This window comes from Staurois parvus, unplaced genomic scaffold (assembly GCF_062004578.1).
Source record: "Staurois parvus isolate SC_StPar_1 unplaced genomic scaffold, SC_StPar_1.0 ptg000130l, whole genome shotgun sequence".
NCBI lineage: Eukaryota > Metazoa > Chordata > Amphibia > Anura > Ranidae > Staurois > Staurois parvus.
This window is the reverse complement of record NW_028317926.1, coordinates 4,995,989-5,023,403: the sequence shown is the minus strand read 5'-3', so window position 1 is coordinate 5,023,403 and position 27,415 is coordinate 4,995,989. Positions and strand designations below refer to the sequence as shown.

Here is a 27,415-nt window from a genome sequence, read left to right as displayed (position 1 = left end):
GTTTATCAAAGAGGGGAATAACAATATAATACAACAAAAATATGGATTTGTGTACTTACCATTAACTTTTTTTCTTGGAGCCCAATGAGGGATACAGAATTTTATAATCCTGTAGGTTATACTGCTGCCTGTAGGGACGACTGGATACTGGCAAACACAAAAACTGTAGAACAGCCCAAGGTATAACCCTCCTACTATCAGCATGCCTCATAAAAGAATTTTAAATGGTTTAAAAATAGAAAAATAAAATTTACACACACACACACACACACACACACACACACATATACATATATATATATATATATATATACATATATATATATACATACACACACACACACATACATAAATAAAATGTCACAAAGGCTTGATGCCGTATAGCTGAAGAGGTGCTTAGTGAAGAAAGCCAGCCCAATCTTGAAGACCACAGCCTGAACCTTGGTTTGTCCAAGCCACCTAGAGATGGTGAAACTGGAAACCTGGGAGCCCATGCTGTGCCCCCGTCTGAGATGTCAACAAGGGAATCCATCTTCATGAAAGAAGCAGCAGCTGAAATATTTACACAGCCTGAACCACATCCAACCAATAGAGAAAATTTCAATTTTGTGAACTGCAGCTGGACAAAAGGGATGGAATTACAATGATCTGGTTAGGTTGCAAAACAGAGACTACTTTGGGAAGAAAGGAAGCCCAGGGCCTCAATACAACATTGTCCTTGTGCAAGAACATAAAGGGTATCTTGCAGGATATAGCTGTCAGCTCAGACACTTGCCTAGCCGAGGTGATTGCCACAAAAAATGCAACCTTGTGAGTCTGACCGGAGAGTGAAAGGTTCAAAGGGGACTGGACTGGGAGCCCCATGCAAAACCCCTACACAAAGGGTTTAATTAGAAAATGGAAAGCCAACAGTCTCTGAAACTAAATGGAAAGGGGAGAAATCCAACCCATGGTACTACCAGCCAGGTGTTGGTTCAGATCAACTGCAAAAAAGAACAGATCTGTCATATGGAGAAACTCCAGGGGTGGAAGCCCTTAGACCCACAGCAAGCAAAGTACACCTTCCATGTCTGGTGGTAAACCTTGTGGGAAGTGTATTTCCTAGCCTTCAGTAACATAGGAATCAAACTTAAGAGATGCCCTGTATGTTAAAACCTGGGTTTTAACAGTCATGCTGTTAAAGCAAGGGACCAGCAGTCAACAGATCCACAGTAAGAATGAACAGCTTTGGAACAAAACAGAAAAGGCAAGTGCTTAGAATTAGCAAACAGCTTATCAGGGCATTTTCAATCTCTGTACAGGAATAAGGCCTTGATTGCACGGGTGGCAACAGGATGGTAAAAGCCATGATTTTACCATCCCTGACTGCCCACCTAAAAAACTTACCATGGCAACTGAAGGGGAACTTCGTGGCTACGATGCTTTGCTTAATGATCACCTTAACTTGGCATGTCCCCACTGAAGTCACTGTGACCGTGCAGTAACTGAGAGCTAAACCTTAATTAATGATTGTAGCAAGGTATTTATATATAAAATCTACCTTTATAATAATAAAGCAATAATTGAGCCTTGCTGGTAAGTAGGAGAATTATACCCTGGGACGGGCTACATTTTTTTCTTTGCCAATGCTAGTGTAGGCGGTAGCATAAATAAAAGGTTTAAGACTCTCTACATTTCTCAAAGGACAAGAAAAAAAATGTGTCTGTGTACCATTCTCTTTGAATAACATGACTTTAGGACACGTGTGCCTTCATTCCCTAATGTCTATGGCCATCTTTACATTCTATCTGGTTACTGATGTAGAGACTTTTTACTCACCTTGTGGTTTCTGCAACATTTCCCATCTGAGTAAATTGCTTGGAGTACCGCAAACATTTCTAGGAGGAAACAAAAGACTGGACGATGCCAGTCCATAAAGCCTCTGAAGATGAATCTAGTTCATAGCTGTAAATATATACTTTCTACATACTTAACAGCTTAAAAAGTGTTTATTTTTTATGAAATAATAAAAGTAGCCATATTGTGCTATCATTTGTACCGGTTTACATAGAAAAGATACTAAAGGGACTGTATAGATGTAAACCCCATGGGTGGACCTTCTGGGTCTGAAAAATGGAGACATATCAACTATCTGTGAATGTTTATCACCTTAATACTACATTATGTACACTATTTGGCCATAAGTTGTAGATACCTGATCATCAAATCTATCTATATGGTCAGATGTATGTGGACACCCTTTCCTGGTGAGGGGTACTGTTAAAGCTACAAATACAGACATTTTAGACAATTGTAGACTTCTATCTTTGGTGGTTTCAACTTGGAGAAGACCCTCTTTTGTTCCGGCATATATTTGTGCTCCTGTGCACAACGCCAGATCAATAAAACATGCATTGGCAAGTTTGGTGTGTCAGAACCCGCATTGCCTGCACAGAGCTAACTTGAATGCTGACTGAGCCAGGCCGCTTTCTCCAACATCGATATTCAACCTTGAAAATGCTATTGTGGCTTAATGGGCACGAAATTCTGCAGACACACTCCAGAGCTTTTTCAGAACAGTGGTGGCTGCTTAAAGCAACCAAAAAGGGGGTGGGGGGGGGGCATCTCAATTTGAATGAATGCCCATGGTTTTGGAATGGGTTTTCAAGCAAGCTAATGTAGGTGTGATGGTCAGGTGTCCACAAACATTTGACCATACAATGCATTTAGAAACAAAAGACACTATACAGTATATGCTGAAAAAAACCTTTGGCAGGCCTTGAAGACAGATGAAATCCAATAAGGTTCAATTCATAAAGATTTATGCAAGGATAAGGATTTTTATTTTATCCATGTGACATTAAATTTTGAATCTCACTGAACTCAGCCTAAAACAACTTTCCTTTAAAAATAAAGATCTTTATCCTGGTGTTTTAGCTTTGTTAATTTGGCTTCTAGTGATAATAAAATCATATATGTTAGTATAGATCATTAGACACTACCCAAGATGTTTCAGTTTCGGTCTTGCTCATTTGAGAGATTCATATACGCAAATAATTTAATATGTATTCCATAAATAACATTTAATATAAAGCCTACAACATCCTTATTCAAAAGGTTCAAAGTTCATATGTCATACATTATCACCACTCAATCAAAGTAGTTCCATCCCAAAACCTTAAGAAGTATGATGCTTCAATGTAAATAATATCATGATCCCACTATTTCCAGTTACCAATCACAGTTCAACTTTAAAGGAAAAGGAAAGTAATTTTTTTCGTGCGTACATAATGTGAGATAATAGCAGGATATACTCTGCAGTAATTCCTTAGAGTCTTTCACATTTTTACTAACTTGCTCCCCAATGTTTCTTTTGTATTGTCATAAACACAGCAATATTTGTAGATTCGCTCATAGATGAAGCTCTAGGGATAAGATATATCACTGGGGAGTAGATTTTTTTTTTAATGGCTTCGCCGATTCATAGATTTGCACTGTGAGAAGGTGCACTAGGGCAGTGGTGGGCAACCTTTTTTTTCAACTGAGCCAAATCTCGCCAAAACCACGATTGAAATTTATTTTGAGAGCCACATTTTTAAAACTGAAAATACATCCCCCATATAGTAATTCATCCCCCATATAGTAATTCATCCCCATAGTAATTCATCCCCCATATAGTAATTCATCCCCCCTATAGTAATTCATCCCCCCTATAGTAATTCATTCCCCATATTGTGCCAATTCACTTACCTTTGCTCCGCGCGTTCCTCTCGCCGTGTTCCCGCGCCGTTCCGGTCTTCAGGGCGGACTGTGAGAGGAGAGGAGTTCGTCACGCTGCCCTGCCTACATCCTGACAGCCAATGTGCCGGGCGCCCGAGAGGAGGGAGGGGAGCGGGCGCCCGGCACACAGAAGAGCCGCATTAAATTGTGTAAAGAGCCGCATGTGGCTCGCGAGCTGCGACTTGCCGACCACTGCACTAGGGCATAACCATGTGACCAGGACAGAAAGTGAGAAGAATCTCTGGAGTGGGGACACACAAATTCCATTCTATCAATTTGAAAAAAGAAAAAAAGGTAGGCTGGAGTTGATTTTTAGGTATAAAATTAGAGAATATGATGGAATATTTGGAGGATCAGTGCAAGATACCTCATGATGTTCATGAAGAAGCTTCAACAACTGAGAGTAAACTTCATCTGAGTTCTGTGGTGACCTGGTATCTTCATGTTCTACTACAACAAAGTCACTGTCCTCATCTGGAGGTGGTGGGATCTGGGGAATAAAAGCAAAGACTGCTTAATGATTTGAGGATATGTCAATCTGTTGCAATACTCCTACAATGAAAGATCGCTCATTAATTGCAATAAAGGATATGCAGTGGATGTGGGAATCTCTTAGATTTTTCTCATTCAGCCTATAGGTCAAACAAAAGAGATCCATCATTAGGATTATGATTAACCACTTGAAGACAGAAGACACTTTTCAGACTTTTTTTGTTTACAAGTAAAAATCTGTATTTTCAGGTCTCTGATCAGCCGGTGGAACTGCTGACTTCAGTGCCGGGCTTCCTGATCACACGGGAGAGACCGGAGAGGCACTGGAGGGGCAACCCTCCTGCTACCTTTAAAAGCTGCTCAGAACACTTTTAAAAGGGTAGGCAATCCCTGGCTGAAAATTTTAATACTGGGGTTATTGCTAGCAGATGCAGCCATGGCCCCCGTATAACCACGTGAACACAATCACATATATTTACGTGATTGTGCTGCAAGTGGTTAAGCAATTGCTAGCTTAAGACCACTATATTTTGCCCATTTCAAACAGTGGGATAAACAATCAAGACCCATAGAGCCAGCCTGCTCTGAGTGGATAAAAATGTATGCACACCTTTAACCACTTGCCTACAGGGCACGTATACTGTCCAGGCCAATTTTCAGCTTTCAGCGCTGTCACACTTTGAATGGGAATTGTTCGGTCATGCAACACTGTACACATATGAAATTTTTATCATTTTTTTGAGACAGATAGAGCTTTCTTTTGGTGGTATTTAATCACCTCTGGGTTTTTTTATTGTTTGCTAAACAAACCAAAAACAACTGAAAATTTAGAAAAAAAAAAAGTTTTTCCTTAGTTTTGTTATAAACTTTTGTAAATAAGTGATTTTTATCCTTCACTGATGTGCGCTAATGAGGCTGCGGTGATGGGCACTGATAGGCTGCACTGATGGCCACTGATGAGGAGGCACTGGTAGGTGGCACTGATGGGCATTGACAGGCATCACTGATGGGCACTGAAAGGCAGCACTCATATGGCAGTGATAGGCAGCACTGATAGGCGGCATTGACTGGCACTGTTAGGTGGCACTGACTGGCACGGTTAGGCGGCACTGATAGGCAGCACTGACAGGCGGCACTGATAGGTGGCACTGATTGGCAGCGATAGGTGAAACTGAAAGGCAGCTCAGATGGGCACTGATATGTGGCATTGATGTGCACTGGTAGGCACTGATAAGTGGCACTGATGTGGCACTGATGGGCACTGGCAGGTGGCATTAATGAGCATTGACAGCTGGCATTGATGGACACCGACAGGTGGCACTGCTGGGGCTACACTGATCATGAGCGCACACTGATCATCAGTGCCCTGATGATCAGTGTAGATGTCCCCTCTGAGGAATGCCGATTATCGGCTCTCCACTCCTCACGAGCTGTCAGATAACTGGCATTTCCCTATTTACATAAGATCAGCTGTGATTGGACACAGCTGACCACATGACCAAGCCGACATCTTCGGCTCTTTCCGTTGATCGGTGATCCGCTGTGTCTGAGGGACACAGCGCACCACCGATCGCTGTGCTACACGCCCCTGGAGCCGCGCATGTGCGGTTAGAGTGGGAGGACGTCATATGGCGTCCTCCCAAAATGAGAGAACCGCCTTGCGCCCGTCATTACCTTATATGGTGGGGGGGGGGCAGTTAAAGGAAACCTGTTAGAGAAATACAGTGTTGATATTTCTGATCCACTTCTGTAGACACCAGTTCACTGGCTTCTGTGTTACACTTCTGGTTAGAATGCAATCCTAATCAATGACATAAAACACATGCAGACTGGGAGTTCTGATTACACTTGCTGCACACCAGAAAGTGCTCAATCCTGGGACAGTCAGGAAATAACATTTTCATGAGCAGATCAGCAAAAGCAGTTCACACATTTCTCTTAACACATGTCTAATTTAATCATTCTAAAAAAGCTATGTTAAAGCTGTAGTAAACTCCGCTTTGTGATTTTTACCTACAGGTAGGCTTATAATAAAGCTTACCTGTAGGTAAAATGAATATCTCCCAAATGTGATGGTGAATTCACTGGTGCATGCGCTCTGAAGAAACGGCATACTCATGCTATTCCTTCAGAGCTCTGTGCCACTGCCGTAACTCCTGTGCACATGCACAGGAGTGAATTTATCACAGTTCAGCCATTCAAGCGGCTGAAGCCCGCTAACTTGGAAGGAAGCCTGTGTGTAGATGGAAGCCCTGTCAGTTGTGATAGCGCACCGCTGGAGGGCTTTGTTTCAAGGTGAGTCTTTCATAATCTGCTTTGATGCATCGCGTGATATTACCTTCCAGAAGGAAAATTTTCTTTTTTCAGAAGTTTACTACCGCTTTAACAGGTGAAGTTAAAGTCTGTTGATGCACCAACCTTGGCAATGTCAACCAGGGTCCCACTTTTGACTTTATCGATGGAAGCTTGGATAGTACGGACCACTACCATGTGCTCTTTGGCAAGGACCAGGTCATTTTTTTTCTTAGCTTGGAGAGCTGCTTTCCTGTACTGTCTCCTGCGGTTCTCCAGGAATTCCAGCTGTTCTTGTACTGAAAGTCACATGACCGGATGAAAGTTAGAAAAGTCCGCTTTTTGGGGCCATGAACACAACAGAACCCCGGAGCTTATGTATATTATTCCTATCCATACCTTCAGGGGGAAAGTCCCCAGTGGGCTCTGTGGTTTCAGCGACTTTGGTTTTTTGAGGTGCTTCATCTTGCTGTGGAAGGGTTGATGACACCTGTGGTTTGACAATCTGGATGGGCTTTTGTGGGACAGGTTTCTTTGCTGGCTGTTCACCCTAAAAAAAAAAAAAAAAAAAAAGAGAGTACTCAGAACTCTGAGCTTCCCATGCTGCATGTTCATTTTAAACTGTAAACAACGTACTTTTTTTAAAGTACCTGTAAATTAGATATAAACCCCAATTACATTTACATTGTTTGAGTACTGCCGTGTTTCCCCGAAAATAAGACATGGTCTTAAATTTTTTTTGGCTAAAAAAAACAAAAACAAAAACAAAAAAAAAAAAACACACTAGGTCTTATTTTTGGGGGTAGGTCTAATTTTTTTAATGTCCAGGTGTGGACAGGGGGTGCAGAGGTGAGTTGCAGGCAGTTGTGGATGAGTGTTACCATAGAGAGGGCTGGCTGTTGACAGTTGTGAGCTGCAGTCAGGTGTTGCAGAGGTGAATTGACAGGTGAGTTTCAGGCAGGGTGCATGGGTGAGTTGCAGACAGGGGATGCAGAGGTGAGCTGTGGCTGGGAGGTGCAGAGGCAAGCTGTGGCCAGGGGGTGCAGAGGTGGGTTGCAACTCAGCTCACCTCTGCACCCCCCCAGCCAAAGCTCACCTATGCACCTTTTCTGCAACTCACTTGTCAATTTACCTCTGCAACACATGACTGCAGCTCACCTTTACACCCCCCCCTCCACTGCCCTCATATGGTTAGCTAGCATTGCAAAACACTGCTGTCAGCAGCCGGCCCCTCTCTATAGTAACTCCCGTTTCGGGTCCTATCTTCCCACACAGTGCACCAAGTGCACTTACTCACCGCTCCGCCTCTTCCCCACTGGCCGGCAATCAACCCTGGGGCATCAGCTTCCATGCATTAGGATGCCCCGTCCCTAAACACACTGCGCCTGCAGATATCTGTTCCTTCCCTGTCGCACAGTGAGTACAGAGATAGGGAGGTTCCATGGGAGCGAATGGTGCTGTCACTTACAAACACAAAAGCCACGTTTCTGTGTTTAGAAGAGACAGTAGATATTGGTGTGCACAGGGCCAGTGCTGGAGGTGGCGGAACGGCGTTTCACCACATTCCGGCTGAAAAAAAAAACCCCGATCACAACTAGGTCTTATACTTTAGCAATTCCCAAAAATAGTACGAAGTCTTATTTTCGGGGAAACACGGTATGTGTCAGCTGTCATTTTTCTGGATTAGATACTTGTTTCACTTTTTATTGATAGTCCTGTTCTTCTGCAGCCACTTTGCACTCATTTCCTGTCTAAATGCATCCTGATGATGGCTACATGACAATTTTCAGGCATTTCTGCGTTGTTTGTGATGAAACGTACATTTAGGAGACAAAGCATTGCTGTCCTATGACAGGAAATGCCTGAATAAGGAACTTCATGAAAGGATCACAAGGAAGTTCAGGGCCCTCCTAACCCTCTTGTATTGAACTATATCATTGCTATATTTTCTCCCTTTATATTGTAAAGCGCTGAGCAAACTGTTGGCGCTATATAAATCCTGTATAATAAGTATTTAAATTACAGCTGCAAAATTAAAAAATAGAACATCTTTTGATATTATATTAACATTTTAGAGCATATATAAGATTTTATTAGGTTTACACACACATTTTAATTGTATGTTAAAAAAAACATTTAAAGAACCCACATAAACATATTAGGGGGCTAGCAATGTACAGAGGGTAAGAAATGTAGGTTTGTGACCTGATCACCTCCATGTCTTCAATCCTGCAATGCTCCTGTCAAAGCTGACAGATTCTCAGTACAGCTCCTTTCCAGCCACTGTGCTGTGCAATCAGGCTGAAGATTTTCAGACAGAAGTCTATGGGAATCTTCTAATAAACATGTTAGACTGAACACTGTGGTGTTCAGAGAAAAATGGTTTAAAATGATGCACCACTCCACCAGGGGCAAAGATGCGAGCCAGATTTAGGGCCTGTGTTGACTACCTTTGGGCTTGTGTCTATGGTATAAGATTGACATTAATTTGAGAAGTTTCTGGGATCAACATTTCTTGACAGGTTGCATTTGACTTGCAGTTGATCTCTTTCTAACCCACATTTGATTTGCTAAATGCAAGTTTCGCATTCCCATAGTAAAAAGCAAACAAAAACAGTTGATGAAGACCCCAGCAATGCCAATCTCATCATCCCCCTCCTTTCCAAAATCCTATTGGATTTTTTCTTTGGTATGACATTTGTTTGAATGGAATGCTATAGATAAGGCAATGGTAGCAAACAGCAAAAAAAAGGGAAGAAAGAATGTAAAACGATTTGTTGGAAAAAGTAGAAAGAATAAGAGAATTGATAAAAGCAGAAACTTACAGTGGATCTCGCTTCCCGAAGTAAGGGAGCAATAGTTTGTTTTTTTCTCACAGCCACGCGATATTCAGACAGACTCAACCTCAAATTTCAGTCATATGGCACAACTGTTCTTGTGAGCAACAATATGTGTAAAAGGAAGTCCCTGAAATCTGTGCAAAAGCTCTTTACTGTCACATGATCAAGGCTGAATTGTGCAACATGGGTAAAATCTGTGTGATTTACTTTAAAAAAAAAAAAATTTAAAATAATTCAGGAAGGACATACTGTTAAATGCACCATATAAACAGTTGTCCTTGCCACACTGGATTCAAGAAATCAATGAGTAGATTAACTGAGACAAACATAACTGGCCTTACTCATAAATGGTCATGTTGTACAAGCCTGTTTCTCTGGTAAACAGGCACAATAAGTGCAACTTTTAAAGAGAAACTCCTGACAAAAAAGCTAAAGGCACAGTTTAAATACATAAACATTTACCAGAGCCAGATCACTCATAAGACAATCTATGCAAATGCTTTTGGATGTGCAAGAATTTCTGTTTTCGCCAAGGAGAGCATGGTTGAGGCACTCCTGATTACAGGTTGTGGAATGAAGATGTGCTCTGAGGCAGTGGTATTGTATCACAAAGTAAGGTTTTATTCAGAACAGCTTTGAACACCTTCAAGAAAGAGAATTAAAGTGGTTGTAAAGGCTCAAGGTTTTCCTACCATCATGCATTCTGTGTACAGCCATTGGCTCCCGCTGCTGTCAATCACAGTCAGTGAGCCCATGAGGAGAGAGAGGGGGCAGGTCTGAGCCACAGCTCTATGTGTGAATGGACACACAGAGCAACACCTTGGGAGCGAACCTGCTTGGGTGCCCCCATAGCAAGTCACTTGCTCTGGGGGTACTCAGCAGGAAAGAAGGGCCAGAAGCAGGGGACCCGAGATGAGGAGGATTGGGGCTGCTCTGTGCAAAACCACTGCACAGAGCAGGTAAGTATAACATGTTTGATATGAATGGCAATAAAAAAAAAAAAAGAACACTTTAATGATACAAATCACTACACACACCGTAGGACAACACATCAGTAATTTCCGATAAAGTTTGTGGGCTGCCCTACAGCCTAGAAAGTGGCCAATCCAAAGGTTTGCAATAAGTGTGACAACAGGTTGCTGAACATTCTTTGGTTTCAAGCAACAACACAGATGTAAGTACACTTTCAAATTTTATTGACCACAAGAATTCTTTTCTCCAGAAAATATTTTTTTAAGGCAGCAATCGAAGGCCTGCTGGATGTCCAGGGACCCAGCTAAAGCCTTTCTACTCCTGCAACGAACCAAGGAGATATTGTAATGGTCTGAATAAATTATTATCCTGGCCAACGAAATCTACAAACGTTTAAATGCTTGATGCGAAAAAACGTGTGAGCAAAATGCAATTTTAGTCGCTCTTTTAAGCAACTTTATTTTTAATTACCGGATGAGACTGTTTAAATAAAATAAAAACAAGAAATCCTCTGTGGGTCAAATCAGAGGGGATTATTCAAGGGGTAACTAGAGTTTATAGTTTAGAGATTCAGTAATCAACAATTGCCTACCTCCTCCTCTTCATCTTCAGCTCCATCATCCTCACCAGCATGTGCCAACTTCTGAGCAGCTTCCAAAGCTTTCTCCACACTGCCCACATCTCCTGCGCTCTCCATGCCAGGGGATGGAGGAAACCCTACAAGGAAATTGCATTCTTTAACCAAGGAGGTATTTCTACACGGTAAGGAGACTGAAACCCAAAAAGCTGTTCGAGATCATAAAATGGTTCTCCCCCTCCAAAAAAGGTGAGAAGTCCACTTGAAATAGAATAAAGATTGGCTGAAGGCTCATGTCTTGTACTTTCTATTATAGTATCTCTATGAGTTCATTCACAGTTGCCAAAATGGTAACTATGTGCAGAGTGATGTGCAAAAGCCACCCTAAAACACTGTACAATAGCAGCCAACAAACAATGTACTGGATACAATAAAAGGGAAATGTGAATTTATTTTTTTGTCTGTCACAGTTCAGGAGCAGCCAATATATAATGAATGGGTTGCTTTACTGGAAAACAAGAAAAAACTCTGCAAGGGAATGCTGAAGTGGAAATTTGCCCTTAGGGCCCATTCACAGGACTGTGACTTGGTAATACATGTGCATTTAATGTGCTGTATTCATGTGTTGATGTGCGCTGCAGTGAAGTGGCTACCAAACCCCCAAAATGCATAAAACATCATGTTTTTTTTCCCCAACATGCATCTTTAACATGCAGCATTTATGAGTTGAAAAGCGTTGGGTTAGGAAGCCCTCTCATTTTGGTGCTGCCAAACCACCACAACACACGAAACCTGGACAAGCACTATTTTTTTCCCAACACAGCATACTACAAAGCACTAATAGTTAATATACAGGCAATACAGCGCACTGCCTAGGTGAGTTGGAGTGCCACTAAAATTTTAAGAAATGCCAACGTACTTTTTCATGTACTACCATATGCTACATGGGATAATGTACAGAAATCACACAATTATTTTAGGTGGAGCCCAGGACGCCATTGACACTACGCCGCCAGTGCCACGTGGAGGCCCGGCGGCCATCTTTAATCTTAAAGGGTCAGTCATTTGATTAAACCTGGCACCATTGTGAGTTTTTTCTGAACACTCCTGTTTTTCTTGAATAAAATCATTTTCATCAACCTACTACACTATGGGTTCTTTCCTGTGTCTTCTGCGATGAGCCTTTTCAGCTTCTGCAGACCCAGATTGATCCCTGCACCAGCCTTTGAGAGGAGGAATTTTCCACTTCACACACTTCTGTAAGGATTTCTGTGACCTGCTGTACCTACATTTCGCCACACGAGGGTGCTTCATCTCTACTATCTCCAGCTCCTGCCCATTACCAGACCAGAAAAGAGAGGGGAATCTCCATGATATCATATACACATACGTATTATTAATACGTTTCTGGTTAGTGCGCATTTCTAACTTTTGCACTGGGAATCAGCAAGCACCATTACTGGACTGTGATTTATTTATTTTTTCATTCATTTGCTTTGGTTTCATTTATTATTTATATTTGCCCGCAATATAGTAACATCACACAGCGCTGCATTTTCTTTATATATATATTTTTGGGACTTCTAAGTGTTTTCCTTGAATGTTCAGCTGCTGACCATTGGAGCGCTCACTGTATTTTTTATACTCTCACGGATCTAAGTTGCCCCTTGACAACCCATGATACAAAAAAGCCTATCTTCTTATTGATCTGTGATTTACCGGATCAGCTGTGTTACTGCGGAGATGGCAACAATATAAGAGGAAGGCTGTCAAATTAAAGACAACATTCCAATGCTATTAAAAAATTTAAATATATACATTTTCCTGTTTACCTGCCACAACTGTGCCATTTTGGCCAGCTATTTTAGATCTTGTTATGACCCTACTAGTCATTAGGATTACCCCGCCAATATACCAGGCAAAACAGTAAACATATGCGGCTGAAATAAAAACTTTAAGTACATTTGTCCTTTGCAAAGACTTGGAGTACTCATCTCTCCTGCTGCCTGTATTACTGATCGCTGCAGTAGTGAAGAAAAAATGGTGCCTGACGGGCATGTAAAGTCTGACATGTCAACCGTGATTCAACCAAACAGCCCTGATGTCACCACTGTATCCTGTAGTGGCACAGCAGCTGATGGAACAAACCACAGAGCACAGCAGAGAACCAGGAAATCAGCACTCCTGGGAAGAGAAGTGTCATGGAAATTTTGTATTGTTGGTCGAACTTTAAATGTGTCATATATTCTTGTTATTCATATGTCTCTCGTGTGGCTTAATTAAAGCTCTGAAGGCTGCAATTGGGCCATGCGCATGTACAATGTATGTATTACAGTACTCAGCTCGGTAACGGATGAGATGGCAGATCTGCGCTTATAGACCGGCGTGTATACCAACACGGCATTCGATGCGAATGCCGCTGTCAGTAGACCGCGGGCCTGTATCCACATATCAGCAGCATAGTACCACATGGGCTTCATAACGCAAGGCGCCAAGCGGTGTGAACTCCACGTGTAGGCTTATGCATATCTTACAACCCATTACCAATCTGAACTGTATCCGGATGGATGTGTTTTAATAAAGATTATATCGGGCCCATCCAAGTACAGACTGATATTTCTAGGGAATGCTTGTACGGAGAATGGACATACTGCTAGGAGCTGGAAAATATGCACTCCACAAAGAGCTCATGGGAAGGGGAGGAGATATGCTCTCCATAGAGAGCTCATGGGAAGGGGAGGAGATATGCTCTCCACAGAGGGCTCATGGGAAGGGGAGGAAGTCTGCTGACCTCAGAAGGCTCATGGGGGAAGACCAGTGACAGATAATAGAAAAGGCTATGCTCCAATCGGAATGTACATCCTGTGTATAGGCACTCCCCATTGCATTGTTCTGTGGGAGGGGTTTGACCTTATTCATGTGGGGGGGGGCGTGTGTGTATTTGTAATAAAACCAAAGGGGAGAATGAAAATTGCCCTTATGTGAATTCAACCATCAACCTGAAGGTGTCGAGTGATCATTTCCAGGTATAGGGAGCTCCAAACACCCACATTTCAACAGAAGCTAAAGTAGTTGGATGGGCAGGAATCGTGTAGTTTAGCTGCAGTCGTGGTAAGCGAGATTCACACAGCTTTATGGGGGATTTCTGCGCATCCAACTGCGAGTACTCACGGTAAGGAGAAATTTGTTAAAGCGAATTTCCAAGACAGTTTGGCGAGCCTGGTGGATACTAACGCGTATTCTTGCATAGCTAACCGAGTACGAGGGGGAATGAGCCATCATGAACTAGCAAAAAGTATGCCGGCACATTTCAGGTCTCTCTGCCATTAAGAGGATCGCTTTTTGCGTGTTCGTGTGGCTGATTTCGCTCTCTGTTAGCTAACAAGAATTACCGCTTAGCAAGGACCTTTTTGTCCTAAAATCTTGATCTGTGGGTGAAAGACGAGGGTTTTCTCTGCTGAGAGCAGCAGAGGGGTGGGTTTGGTTGGCTGGATTTGGTCAAGTTTAAAAATCTTCCAACCAAAAATTAAACGGGTATATGTTTTAGCGGGTAAAAGTTGTTGCATAGTGTTAGGTAAGTATTTGTGGGTTGTAGGTACTGTGGTGATTGCTTTACCCCCCTCCACGTGAGGTCATTATTACAGTGCTGAAAGGCTTAGATTAATCGTTAACTGTTGTAAGACCTTTTGTGTGTATGTAGTCTGTGCAATGTTTTGTGGTACTACTGCTCCCAGCAAGCATGCAGCAGGGGGTCCTTTCTGTTACATGTGCATGTTAGTGTGATATGTTGGTGTTTTATGTCTGTTCTGTGATTGTGCCAAATTGTGTTGTATGTGTACTTCATATTGTTGTGCAATTGTCCAGTGTATGTTCTGTCCAAAAGTCTGTTTTATGTAAGAGGTTAGAGGCAATTTTGAGGCTAGTTTCTACCATGTGCTTCCCTGTGGGGGGCCATTCTAGTGTCTACCATGTGCTCCTCTGTGGGGGGCCATTCTAGTGTCTACCATGTGCTCCTCCGTGGGGGGTCATTTTCTTGACTAACCACATGTGCTCCTTTTGTTTGGTGGCCATTTTGTTGAGTACCACATGTGCAGTAATCTCTATGCAATGTGCATGAAGTTTCCTATATGCATTTGACCCATTTTGTGTTTTTAATCCAAATTTTTACAGTTTAAGTTGTTTGCTTTTAGCTTTAAATTTGCGTATTGCCAGCCAATTTAAAGTGTGTTAAGCGAGTTTTTCCCTCACGTGTTCCACATTTAGTGAGCGCGGTGAAGTCTGGGTTTTTGCACATAGATTTCTTGTATAGTGATTATGTTTTTCTTGTGTTTTTCTTGTTAAAAGTAGTTCCTTATTGTAAAGCGGGTTTGTTTTAAAACTGCTGCATTGCGTGTTTCGCATCCAGCAGACTTTTTGTGTAAACGGTTTTAGGTGGTTGCAGCGAAGATTGCGTGTGTAGCGCAGATCGTTTAGCGGTGCTGGTATGAGTGATTTTTGCGTCAGCAACAAGGTTACTTTTGGCGCAGTTTTTCGGTTTACCTCGGTGTAATTGTTTTACTGTGAAATGTCCCGTGTTTTTCATAAGGATCCACTTTGTCCTTTTTAACGGTTTTTCAGGTTGAAAAGGGGTTTTTCTGTGTGTATTAGGAAAGTTTTTTTCTTTACACAAATTTCCTAAAGGTCAGTTAGCAGGTTTCCAGCCAACCAGTGACCCCTAAGTAACATCCAAGAACCCCTCTTTTTGTTTTGACTTGTGTTAGCTACTGTGTGCAGGGAGAGAAAAGCCACTTTCATCATTGTGCGGTGTGGCCTGCCAAACACAGTGGGTGATGAGAACCACATAAATTACGCTGTGCGAGTGGGCGGTCCAGGGAAGTGTGACGCTTAGCCTGGTTACCACAAACACTTCGGGTGGTCAGGATCACATAAATTGCGCTGTGGGAGTGGTACTCTCAGTCTGACCGCCACTTGATGCGCTTCGGGTGATCGATAAGAATCACATAAATTACGCTGTGCTGGGAAAGTGGTGGAATCAGGCCTCTCGGTAGGATCCCACCGAGTGCTCCAGGGGGTAAACAGGTACCCGGACGCGGGATATATACCAGTGACTAGTCACGATGGGCAGTAGTCAGTCCATGAAGAGAGAGGGGGAACCAGCCCTCTTCAGGGTAAGGACAGCTGCACAACTGATGAAGGTGAGTTTGGGGGGGAAGTCTACAGAACCCCTCAAAAGGTGGAATAAATGGTCGAAGGGTACCAGATGGGAAATTCCCCGGGAAGGTACATTTGACGCATGGAGGTGGGAAAAATTCATCTCTGAATTTGAACCACGGATGCAGGCGTCAGAACTAGAGATCGCACAGCTATGGCTTCACAGGTCAATCCAATTAGGGAAGCAGGGCATACATAAACTGGTGTCTGTCCGGAAGAACCAGGTGATGTATACCTGGCCTCCAGAGGGAATAAAACAGGAGGATCCAGTGTCAGAGGTGGAGGAAGCTCTTTCAGGGCTGACTCTACTAAGGCAGGCAGGGTCAGGGTCTGCTGGGGTTCCCGAACAACCAACAGTGGCTGAGATAAGTATAACTGCACCTGTCTCTTCTGTTAGTGGCGTCACTCTTGACGTACCTTTCGTGTCTTCTGTATCTATGCCTCAGTCTCTACCTCTCCCTTCTCCCTGCTTCACCCCAGCTCCTTCTGTTTCCAACTATGAAGCCTTCTCAACAACCGATTTGCAGACTATCTGTGAATCAAGGGGAATAGACACCCGGTTAAGAAACAGGGCGGATTGCATCAAAGCGCTACGAACCACTGATCAGACCCCTGCCCCCCAGCTATACCCTGATCTGAGGGACCTCAAACCTGAAGGTGCAGTAAGCGAGGTGGTTAATCTAAGCCCACCGATGAAGCTGGGCCAGCCCTTGCACTCTTCCCGGACCGAGGCCTATCCAGTCAGGGTGCAGCAATTTGAAGGTCCTCCCAATGCAAAGGGGGAACGGACTTTAGGGGAACGGGTAGTTTGGCATGTCCCCTTCACCCCGGCAGAGATCCGCACTATTCTGGCTGAGCTCCCGGACTATCGAGTCAATCCGAGAGGATTTGCTCGAATGTTTGGACAAAACCAGTTCAGCTATGGTATGAGTGGGTCAGATTGTGCACAGAACCTGCGGGCGAAGGTGGGCATGGAAGTGGCCAGTACAGTGATTGCAGGGTGCTCTATAACCACGCATGAGGAGATGACTTCAGGGGGCAAAGAGTTCTGTACACAGCTAAAGGCAAAGCTTCCAGAAATGTATGGTGCTACCTCTACTACGGACATGATGAAGCTCACCCAGGGTCCTAATGAGGAAAGCGCCTGCTTCTGGCGCCGTCTCAAGCAGACGGCACTGGATGCGGATCTGGAAGTTGGACCTGATGCTCCAACTGAAGGGGTAAAGGTGACCGCGACGCACATTCTGTTGCGGGCCAAATTTTTGGAAGGCATCGATACTAAAATTCGGGAAAGGCTAGTTCTGGCCCGACCCGAATATAATGAGATGTCTATCCCTGCTATCCTTTCCACTCTTGCGGCAATAGAGAGGGAAATGGATAGAAGAAAACAGGACAAGGCCAAAGTTCTTATGTCCCAGACCCCACACGAAAAACCAAGGGATCTGGGTCACAGGAAGGATAGGCCCCCACCCAGGTGCTTCCAGTGCCACCAAACGGGGCACATGAGGAGGAGCTGTCCCCAATTACCTAAAGGTCGGTGGCAGTTCATTCCTGATGAGTCCTCCGCCCCTGTGACCACATGGTAAGTAACTCCTATGAATTCTCATAGGAAGTTGACAAATCGGTGTCGGCCCAGATCCATCTTTTTCTAGAGGAATTAAAATATCCCCTCCCTTGCCTCACCGACACCAGTGCAGCAAGAACGGTCTTGCGAAAACAGGACATCCAAGGCAAGGTACCCCTCTCAGGGGAAAGCCCTCCTAACCCCTACTAACCTCACTATCAAACGATGCACTATTCTTAACCCAGCTTCTCTTCTTCCTGTGTTGGAAGATCAGAAGGGGGGGGAGGACAGCAACGACAGTGCTGAATTTTACAACACGACTAACAATACTAACACCTCTTCTGCTAACATGTCTTCTTTGTCCACTACTAACCTCTCTTCCAAAGGACACGACTGCATTTCTTTGGTGGAACTGGAGTCAGCGGCGACACACCCCATATCACCCCGAGAGTAGCGGTAAGGTTGAACGTCTTAACGGAATCCTTAAAAACAGGATCTCCAAAATCATGGCCGATATCCAAAAACCTTGGCCTGAGTGTCCCCCCATTGCCCCCTATTCCATCCGGAATGCCCCTCGGCAACCACATGGGCTGTCACCCTACGAGGTGTTGTTTGGGGGACCTCCCAAAACAGGGTTGTACTTTCCTCAACAGTTGTCGTCTTTGCATTCACAGCTACGTGCAATCTCTGCAACGGGAGCTGCAGAAGATACACCATCGGGTTCGCGAATCGCTCCCCGATCCAAATGCAATAACAGGTGTTCTTTCTATTGAGCCAGGTGATTGGGTCGTCCTAAAGAAACATCAAAGAACCGGACGCGAGCCACGGTTCACCGGACCATACCAAGTCCAGCTGACGACACCTACCTTACTCATGCTCGAGGGACGAGACAACTGGGTGCACGCAAGCCACTGCAAGAAGCTTTTCAGCTACACCAGAGAATGAGGGGTGTCATTTTCCTTTTTCTTTTTGTTTGTATGTCTTACATGTGTGTGAACGGAGGAAAAGACAGCAGATACCCCAACCTTTTATTTAAAATGCATCTGCGTGTAGCCAGAACCGCCAACAAAACCAACTGTTGGGTATGCTCTAAGCCCCCACCCAGTCATCACATGTCCGCAATGGCCGCTGTTCATGCCCTATATGACATCCGCGTCGGCATGAAAAAGCAAGGGACCCCTGGTCAGCCCCCACGTAGACATTTGTCGGTAGAACTTAATGACACATTTTTAGCAGGTAACATCAGTTTTAGCACCAATATTAGCTCTAGCTCCTGTAGGACCCTCGTCAGTCCATTATGGGTAACTGGACAGCTAGGCAACCCTCAGGTGTGCTTTAACATCAGCTTTGGCACAGGTAACAAGTTTGTTGGGACTACCACCTGTGAGGGAGGTATAACTGTCAATCTGACTAACCAGACTTCCCTTCTGAGTAACCACACTGACCGACCAGACCACGTGTGTTGGAAGGACGGATGTGATGTGCAGACTGAGGGAGCAATCCCCCAGTCTGTGCAACTGTTGCTCAGTGCCAGAGGCCGAACGAGGAACTCCTCCTGCTCTGCTCTGACAGGTCCATACTATTTTCTGTGTGGTTCGGCAGCCTATAGAACATTTCCCCAGAACGCGAAAGGTTTGTGTGCCCTCATAAAGCTAGTCCCCGCATCCTATGTAGTGATGGATCATGAAGAGTTGATGGTCCACAAGAAGGTAAGGATGGCAGGGAGAGTTCGCAGGGAACTGTTCTCTGAGGGTGACCAGGCATGGGCTTGGTTCCCCTCATGGACAGGTTGGGGAATAGAACTTATGAAGCGCCTGAACAATTTTTCTGTCATCGTGGATAGTATGTTTAACGAGACCGTAGAGGCTGTCAGAGAAATTGCCCAAGAACAACGGCAGATGGGAATTTTAGTGCTTCAGAAGATGGCCCTTGATTACCTTTTAGCCGCCAAAGGGGGGTTCTGTGAGTTCATCGGAGAGGATTGTTGTACTTGGATAGAAGACACCGATGACAAGGTCCAGGCCCATATGGACAAAGTTAGTGAACTACAGGGAAAAGCTAGAGCTATAGCTAGTGAGGGTTGGAATCCGTTCAAGGGTTTGGGAGGATTGGGAGATTTCCTGTTCTCCATCGGATCTTGGTTGAAGGAAGTGGGAGTGTATATCCTGATGCTTCTCTTTTTCATCTGCCTTTTATATGCCGCGGTGAGATGTTCCTGTTGCCTCATCGACCGTGTAAGCCAAGCTCGGGCAGACGACCACATCTCCATGCCCGCTCCTTGGATCCCACTCCAACCACTGATCGGAGGAAGACCTCACCAACCAACCACCTTCTCTGCAGATTACGTCCTGGCTTCCCTCTAATTTATCTCCCTGAAGACCACATTCTCCAAGACCTCCAAGCAAGCTTCAAGCCTCATCATGGTTTGTGTCTACGATTTGGAAAACTGTCTGGGTCGAGACCAGCCTTGTGTGGCCCCGTCTGCAGGGGCAATTTGAGAATCTGCTGCTGGATCTCCCCAGACCACCGTGGGATCACAAGCCTTATTCATACCACAAGTCTGTTTGTGGTTTTTACAAGAGCCTTCCTGTAGTGAAGGTTCCAACGCTCTTGAGGATCATTGCTTCAATCAAGCCTGTTTGCGTCGAGTCTGCGTCGGGTCTTGTTGTTTCAGGTACCCCATGGAGCTTTATTCTCAGGGACAACTACAGGAACTCTTTGAGGTTTTGAGACTACACCCATCAAGCTGAAGAAGATCAAGAAGGGATACAAGGAGAATATGATAAAACAGGAGGGAATGTCATGGAAATTTTGTATTGTTGGTCGAACTTTAAATGTGTCATATATTCTTGTTATTCATATGTCTCTCTTGTGGCTTAATTAAAGCTCTGAAGGCTGCAATTGGGCCATGCGCATGTACAATGTATGTATTACAGTACTCAGCTCGGTAACGGATGAGATGGCAGATCTGCACTTATAGACCGGCGTGTATACCAACACGGCATTCGATGCGAATGACGCTGTCAGTAGACCGCGGGCCTGTATCCACATATCAGCAGCATAGTACCACATGGGCTTCATAACGCAAGGCGCCAAGCGGTGTGAACTCCACGTGTAGGCTTATGCATATCTTACAACCCATTACCAATCTGAACTGTATCCGGATGGATGTGTTTTAATAAAGATCATATCGGGCCCATCCAGGTACAGACTGATATTTCTAGGGAATGCTTGTACGGAGAATGGACATACTGCTAGGAGCTGGAAAATATGCACTCCACAGAGAGCTCATGGGAAGGGGAGGAGATATGCTCTCCATAGAGAGCTCATGGGAAGGGGAGGAGATATGCTCTCCACAGAGGGCTCATGGGAAGGGGAGGAAGTCTGCTGACCTCAGAAGGCTCATGGGGGAAGACCAGTGACAGATAATAGAAAAGGCTATGCTCCAATCGGAATGTACATCCTGTGTATAGGCACTCCCCATTGCATTGTTCTGTGGGAGGGGTTTGACCTTATTCATGTGGGGGGGGCGTGTGTGTATTTGTAATAAAACCAAAGGGGAGAATGAAAATTGCCCTTATGTGAATTCAACCATCAACCTGAAGGTGTCGTGTGATCATTTCCAGGTATAGGGAGCTCCAAACACCCACATTTCAACAGAAGCTAAAGTAGTTGGATGGGCAGGAATCGTGTAGTTTAGCTGCAGTCGTGGTAAGCGAGATTCACACAGCTTTATGGGGGATTTCTGCGCATCCAACTGCGAGTACTCACGGTAAGGAGAAATTCGTTAAAGCGAATTTCCAAGACAGAAGTCTTAATCTACCCATAGATGGACTGAATTAAGCCGGTACGGCAAGGACCATACAAATTTCAATTCATCTATGGCCATTCCTCATCGGCTGTTGGAAAACGTTTGTCAGTTAACAGCTTGCAGCAAATTGGCTGCAGCCGCTGATCAAAGTATTCTAACAGTGGAAAAGACCCACTGTCAGAATACAATGGCACAGCAGGGAGGATTCCTCCATCCACCTAGCTTGTGTGGATGAGGGAATCCATTCACTTTTTTTTTTTCGGTCAACTAGCCAACTGATCAAAAAAAATAAAAAATGAACCGTCTACGGCCAGTATTACTTTAGCAACTAGGACTGCTTTAAAGGATTAAAAATAAAAACTAGGCCTGCAATCAGAAGAAATGTTAGCCTGTGTCAATAAGCTTTTTGATGGAATTTACATGTAGAACAAAACAAGTAATATGTTACCTGGAGGTACTGGGAGCTCTGCCAGATTCACTGATCTGCCAGCTTTGGAAGCCCGTATGGCATCCTGATATTGCTGCAATAAAGAAATTAATTTGGTTACATTTAACAGGGAACAGATCCTTGTATGCTCTGCCTAGCTTCCGTTACTTAGTTTAGTTTTCCCTTTATGGAAAAGTAAAGGATTAATAAAACACAACCACTATTGTTTGTGCACTGCATATAAAGTCATAAAGGTATAATATTAATAATAATTATTTTTTGTCAACAGAACATTATCTTTATCAGTGTGGCTTTGCTCACTGGACAAATCAGCATGTACAGCAGTTTTTATATAAAATGACTAAAGCTTTTGTAGACTGAAGACAAACTGCAGATAAAAAAACTTTTTTTTTTGTTAGATTAGCACAGGATGGGTAAGGGGTACAACTTTTGTTGGGTTTATACTGTCAATGTACTTGTTAGGGAGATTTCCACCACTTCCTGTAGAGACAGACTGCAAGAAAACACTTTTTCCCAAGAATATCTAACGGATTAAATTTATTGTCTCTGTCTTCATGTCTCAGTGACAACAGCTCCACTCATTTCTTGAAAAGCTGCCAGAGGCATAGGAAGAATGGTACAAGAACATCAATATTTACCCGGCTTTCCAAAAATAAATAGATTTCTTCTTGGAGTTGAGTTTTAGTCCTTAAAGCGGCTGGCTTCTTCTGTTCTATTTGTGCCACCAGAGCAAGCTGCCTGTGCACAATTTCTAGGCAATTTGGAGCAATTTTAGTCATTTTGGCAAGGCACCCCAGAAGGCATCCTGGTTGAAAAAGGCTGGGTTGAATTACATCAGTAATGAGGGGGATGGATAACGTCAGTAATGAGGGGGGTTGGGTTACGTCAGTAATGAGGGGGGGTTGGATAACGTCAGTAATGAGGGGCGGGTTGGGTTACGTCAGTAATGAGAGGGGGGTTGGGTTACCTCAGTAACGAGAGGGGGTTGGGTTACCTCAGTAACGAGAGGGGGTCGGGTTACCTCAGTAACGAGAGGGGGTCGGGTTACCTCAGTAACGAGAGGGGGTCGGGTTACCTCAGTAACGAGAGGGGGTCGGGTTACCTCAGTAATAGAAGGGGTTGGATTACCTCAGTAATAGAGGGGGTCGGGTTACCTCAGTAATAGAAGGGGTTGGATTACCTCAGTAATAGAGGGGGTTGGATTACCTCAGTAATAGAGGGGGTTGGATTACCTCAGTTATAGAGGGGGTTGGATTACCTCAGGGAGAGAGTGTTGGATTACCTCAGTTATAGAGGGGGTTGGATTACCTCAGGGAAAGAGTGTTGGATTACCTCAGTTATAGAGGGGGTTGGATTACCTCAGTAATAGAGAGTGTTGGATTACCTCAGGGAGAGAGTGTTGGATTACCTCAGGGAGAGAGTGTTGGATTACCTCAGTTATAGAGGGGGTTGGATTACCTCAATTATAGAGGGGGTTGGATTACCTCAGTAATAGAGAGTGTTGGATTACCTCAGGGAGAGAGTGTTGGATTACCTCAGTAATACACTGCAGATTTTACTAACTTTGTTTGGAATTGGAGCTGTACCAGTGTTACAGGGTTAACATGACATGACATGGCAGCTGGCAATTTCAGAGGCAGAGGCTAGAACTGGCAGCTTACATTTTTCTATCAGTTAATGGTTCCCTTCGGGACGGTTCACAGCAGCATGTTTCTGTGCGATTCACATGCGATACGGGTACAGTGCAATTTCGTCCCATTCATTTGAACCGCACCAAAAGTAGTGCATGCGCTACCTTATAAAACGCACAGCATCCGGATCGAATGGTACTACTGTACCATGTGATCCAGTGCAGGCAAATGCATTGCGTTTGTGAGCTGCTTTTGGGATGTTGTTAACACGGACACCTGCTGCAGAACTCAAGTGCAGTGTGTTTTAAATGCAGTGCAGGAAATGCTCATAGAACCCCGGTTTCCCGCACTGCATTCTGATGTGAACTGGCCCTTAACCGCTTCCGTGTTCCCTTTAGCAGAAATACGGCTAAAGGGCGGCACGGGTGCGCGAAATCACATATATAGACGTGATTTTGCAGTTCCAGGTAGGGGCGCGCAGGAAAGAGTCCCGATGCCTGCACCCTCAGACCCAGGAAAGGGTCCCGATGCCTGCACCTTCAGACCCAAGGTAAATCCCGATGCCTGCACCCTCAGACCCCGGGAAGAGTCCCGATGCCTGCACCCTCAGACCCCGGGAAGGGTCCCGATGCCTGCACCCTGAGACCCAAGGTGGGTCCCGATGCCTGCACCCTCAAACCCAGGGAAGAGTCGCGATGCCTGCATCTTCAGACCCAAGAAAAGGGTCCCGATGCCTGCACCCTCAGACACAGGAAAGGGTCCCGATGCCTGCACCCTCAGACCCAGGAAAGGGTCCCGATGCCTGCACCCTCAGACCCAGGAAAGGGTCCCGATACCTGCACCCTCAGACCCAGGAAAGGGTCCCGATGCCTGCACCCTCAGACCCAGGGAAGGGTCCCGATGCCTACACCTTCAGACAAAAGGTGGGTCCCGATGCCTGCACCCTCAGACCCAGGAAAGGGTCCCGATGCCTGCACACTCAGACCCAAGGTCGGTCCCGATGCCTGCACCTTAAGACCCAAGGTGGGTCCCGATGCCTGCACCCTCAGACCCCGGAAAGGGTCCCGATGCCTGCACCTTCAGACAAAAGGTGGGTCCCGATGCCTGCACCCTCAGACCCAGGAAAGGGTCCCGATGCCTGCACCCTCAGACCCCGGGAAAGGGTCCCGATGCCTGCACCCTCAGACCCCGGGAAAGGGTCCCGATGCCTGCACCCTCAGACCCAGGAAAGGGTCCCGATGCCTGCACCTTCAGACCCAAGGTAAATCCCGATGCCTGCACCCTCAGACCCAGGGAAGGGTCCCGATGCCTGCACCCTCAGACCCCGGGAAGGGTCCCGATGCCTGCACCCTCAAACCCAGGGAAGAGTCGCGATGCCTGCATCTTCAGACCCAAGAAAAGGGTCCCGATGCCTGCACCCTCAGACCCAGGAAAGGGTCCCGATGCCTGCACCCTCAGACCCAGGAAAGGGTCCCGATGCCTGCACCCTCAGACCCAGGAAAGGGTCCCGATGCCTGCACCCTCAGACCCAGGGAAGGGTCCCGATGCCTACACCTTCAGACAAAAGGTGGGTCCCGATGCCTACACCTTCAGACAAAAGGTGGGTCCCGATGCCTGCACCCTTAGACCCAGGAAAGGGTCCCGATGCCTGCACCCTCAGACCCAGGGAAGGGTCCCGATGCCTGCAACTTCAGACAAAAGTTGGGTCCCGATGCCTGCTCCCTCAGACCAGGGAAAGGGTCCCCATGCCTGCACCCTCAGACTCGGGAAAGGGTCCCGATGCGTGCACCCTCAGACCCGGGAAAGGGTCCCGATGCGTGCACCCTCAGACCCGGGAAAGGGTCCCGATGCCTGCACCCTCAGACCCGGGAAAGGGTCCCGATGCCTGCACCATCAGACCCGGGAAAGGGTCCCGATGCCTGCCCCCTCAGACCCGGGAAAGGGTACCGATGCCTGCACCCTCAGACCCCGGGAAAGGGTACCGATGCCTGCACCCTCAGACCCCGGGAAAGGGTCCCGATGCCTGCACCCTCAGACCCCGGGAAAGGGTCCCGATGACTGCACCCTCAGACCCCGGGAAAAGGTCCCGATGCCTGCACCCTCAGACCCCGGGAAAGGGTCCCGATGCCTGCACCCTCAGACCCTGGGAAAGGGTCCCGATGCCTGCACCCTCAGACCCCGGGAAAGGGTCCCGATGCCTGCACCCTCAGACCCCGGGAAAGGGTCCCGATGCCTGCACCCTCAGACCCCGGGAAAGGGTCCCGATGCCTGCACCCTCAGACCCGGGAAAGGGTCCCGATGCCTGCACCCTCAGACCCGGGAAAGGGTCCCGATGCCTGCACCATCAGACCCAAGGTGTGTCCCGATGCCTGCACCCTCAGACCCAAGGTGTGTCCCGATGCCTGCACCCTCAGACCCGGGAAAGGGTCCCGATGCCTGCACCCTCAGACCCGGGAGTGGGTCCCGATGCCTGCACCCTCAGACCCGAGAGTGGGTCCCGATGCCTGCACCCTCAGACCCGAGAGTGGGTCCCGATGCCTGCACCCTCAGACCCGAGAGTGGGTCCCGATGCCTGCACCCTCAGACCCGAGAGTGGGTCCCGATGCCTGCACCCTCAGACCCCGGGAAAGGGTCCCGATGCCTGCACCCTCAGACCCGGGAAAGGGTCCCGATGCCTGCACCCTCAGACCCAAGGTGGGTCCCGATGCCTGCACCCTCAGACCCGGGAAAAGGGTCCAGATGCCTGCACCCTCAGACCCAAGGTGGGTCCCGTTGCCTGCACCCTCAGACCCCGGGAGTGGGTCCCGATGCCTGCACCCTCAGACCCGGGAGTGGGTCCCGATGCCTGCACCCTCAGACCCGGGAGTGGGTCCCGATGCCTGCACCCTCAGACCCGGGAGTGGGTCCCGATGCCTGCACCCTCAGACCCGGGAGTGGGTCCCGATGCCTGCACCCTCAGACCCGGGAGTGGGTCCCGATGCCTGCACCCTCAGACCCGGGAGTGGGTCCCGATGCCTGCACCCTCAGACCCGGGAGTGGGTCCCGATGCCTGCACCTTCAGACCCAAGGTGGGTCCCGATGCCTGCACCTTCAGACCCAAGGTGGGTCCCGATGCCTGCACCCTCAGACCCAAGGTGGTTCCCGATGCCTGCACCTTCAGACCCAAGGTGGGTCCCGATGCCTGCACCCTCAGACCCGGGAGTGGGTCCCGATGCCTGCACCCTCAGACCCGGGAGTGGGTCCCGATGCCTGCACCCTCAGACCCGGGAGTGGGTCCCGATGCCTGCACCCTCAGACCCGGGAGTGGGTACCCATGCCTGCACCCTCAGACCCAAGGAGGGTCCCGATGCCTGCACCCTCAGACCCGGGAGTGGGTCCCGATGCCTGCACCCTCAGACCGGGGAGTGGGTCCCGATGCCTGCACCCTCAGACCCGGGAGTGGGTCCCGATGCCTGCACCCTCAGACCCGGGAGTGGGTCCCGATGCCTGCACCCTCAGACCCCGGAGTGGGTCCCGATGCCTGCACCCTCAGACCCCGGAGTGGGTCCCGATGCCTGCACCCTCAGACCCGGGAGTGGGTCCCGATGCCTGCACCCTCAGACCCAGGAGTGGGTCCCGATGCCTGCACCCTCAGACCCGGGAGTGGGTCCCGATGCCTGCACCCTCAGACCCGGGAAAGGGTCCCGATGCCTGCACCCTCAGACCCGGGAAAGGGTCCCGATGCCTGCACCCTCAGACCCGGGAAAGGGTCCCGATGCCTGCACCCTCAGACCCGGGAAAGGGTCCCGATGCCTGCACCCTCAGACCCAAGGTGGGTC

The 27,415-nt window shown here is 46.8% G+C and overlaps 1 protein-coding gene across 1 annotated transcript; it reads right to left on the bottom strand.

Annotated features, from left to right (window-relative positions):
* Window positions 1-4,030: 4,030 nt before the first annotated feature.
* On the bottom strand, window positions 4,031-22,745 carry LOC149466433 (coiled-coil and C2 domain-containing protein 1B-like). The gene is made up of 6 exons (XM_089672549.1): window positions 22,605-22,745; window positions 21,967-22,039; window positions 10,948-11,072; window positions 6,943-7,093; window positions 6,670-6,842; window positions 4,031-4,249 (listed from the first exon to the last, which is right to left on the bottom strand). Exons 1-6 carry the CDS (start codon window positions 22,743-22,745, stop codon window positions 4,031-4,033), a joined length of 882 nt encoding a protein of 293 aa, XP_089528675.1.
* Between the last annotated feature and the right edge of the window lie 4,670 nt (window positions 22,746-27,415).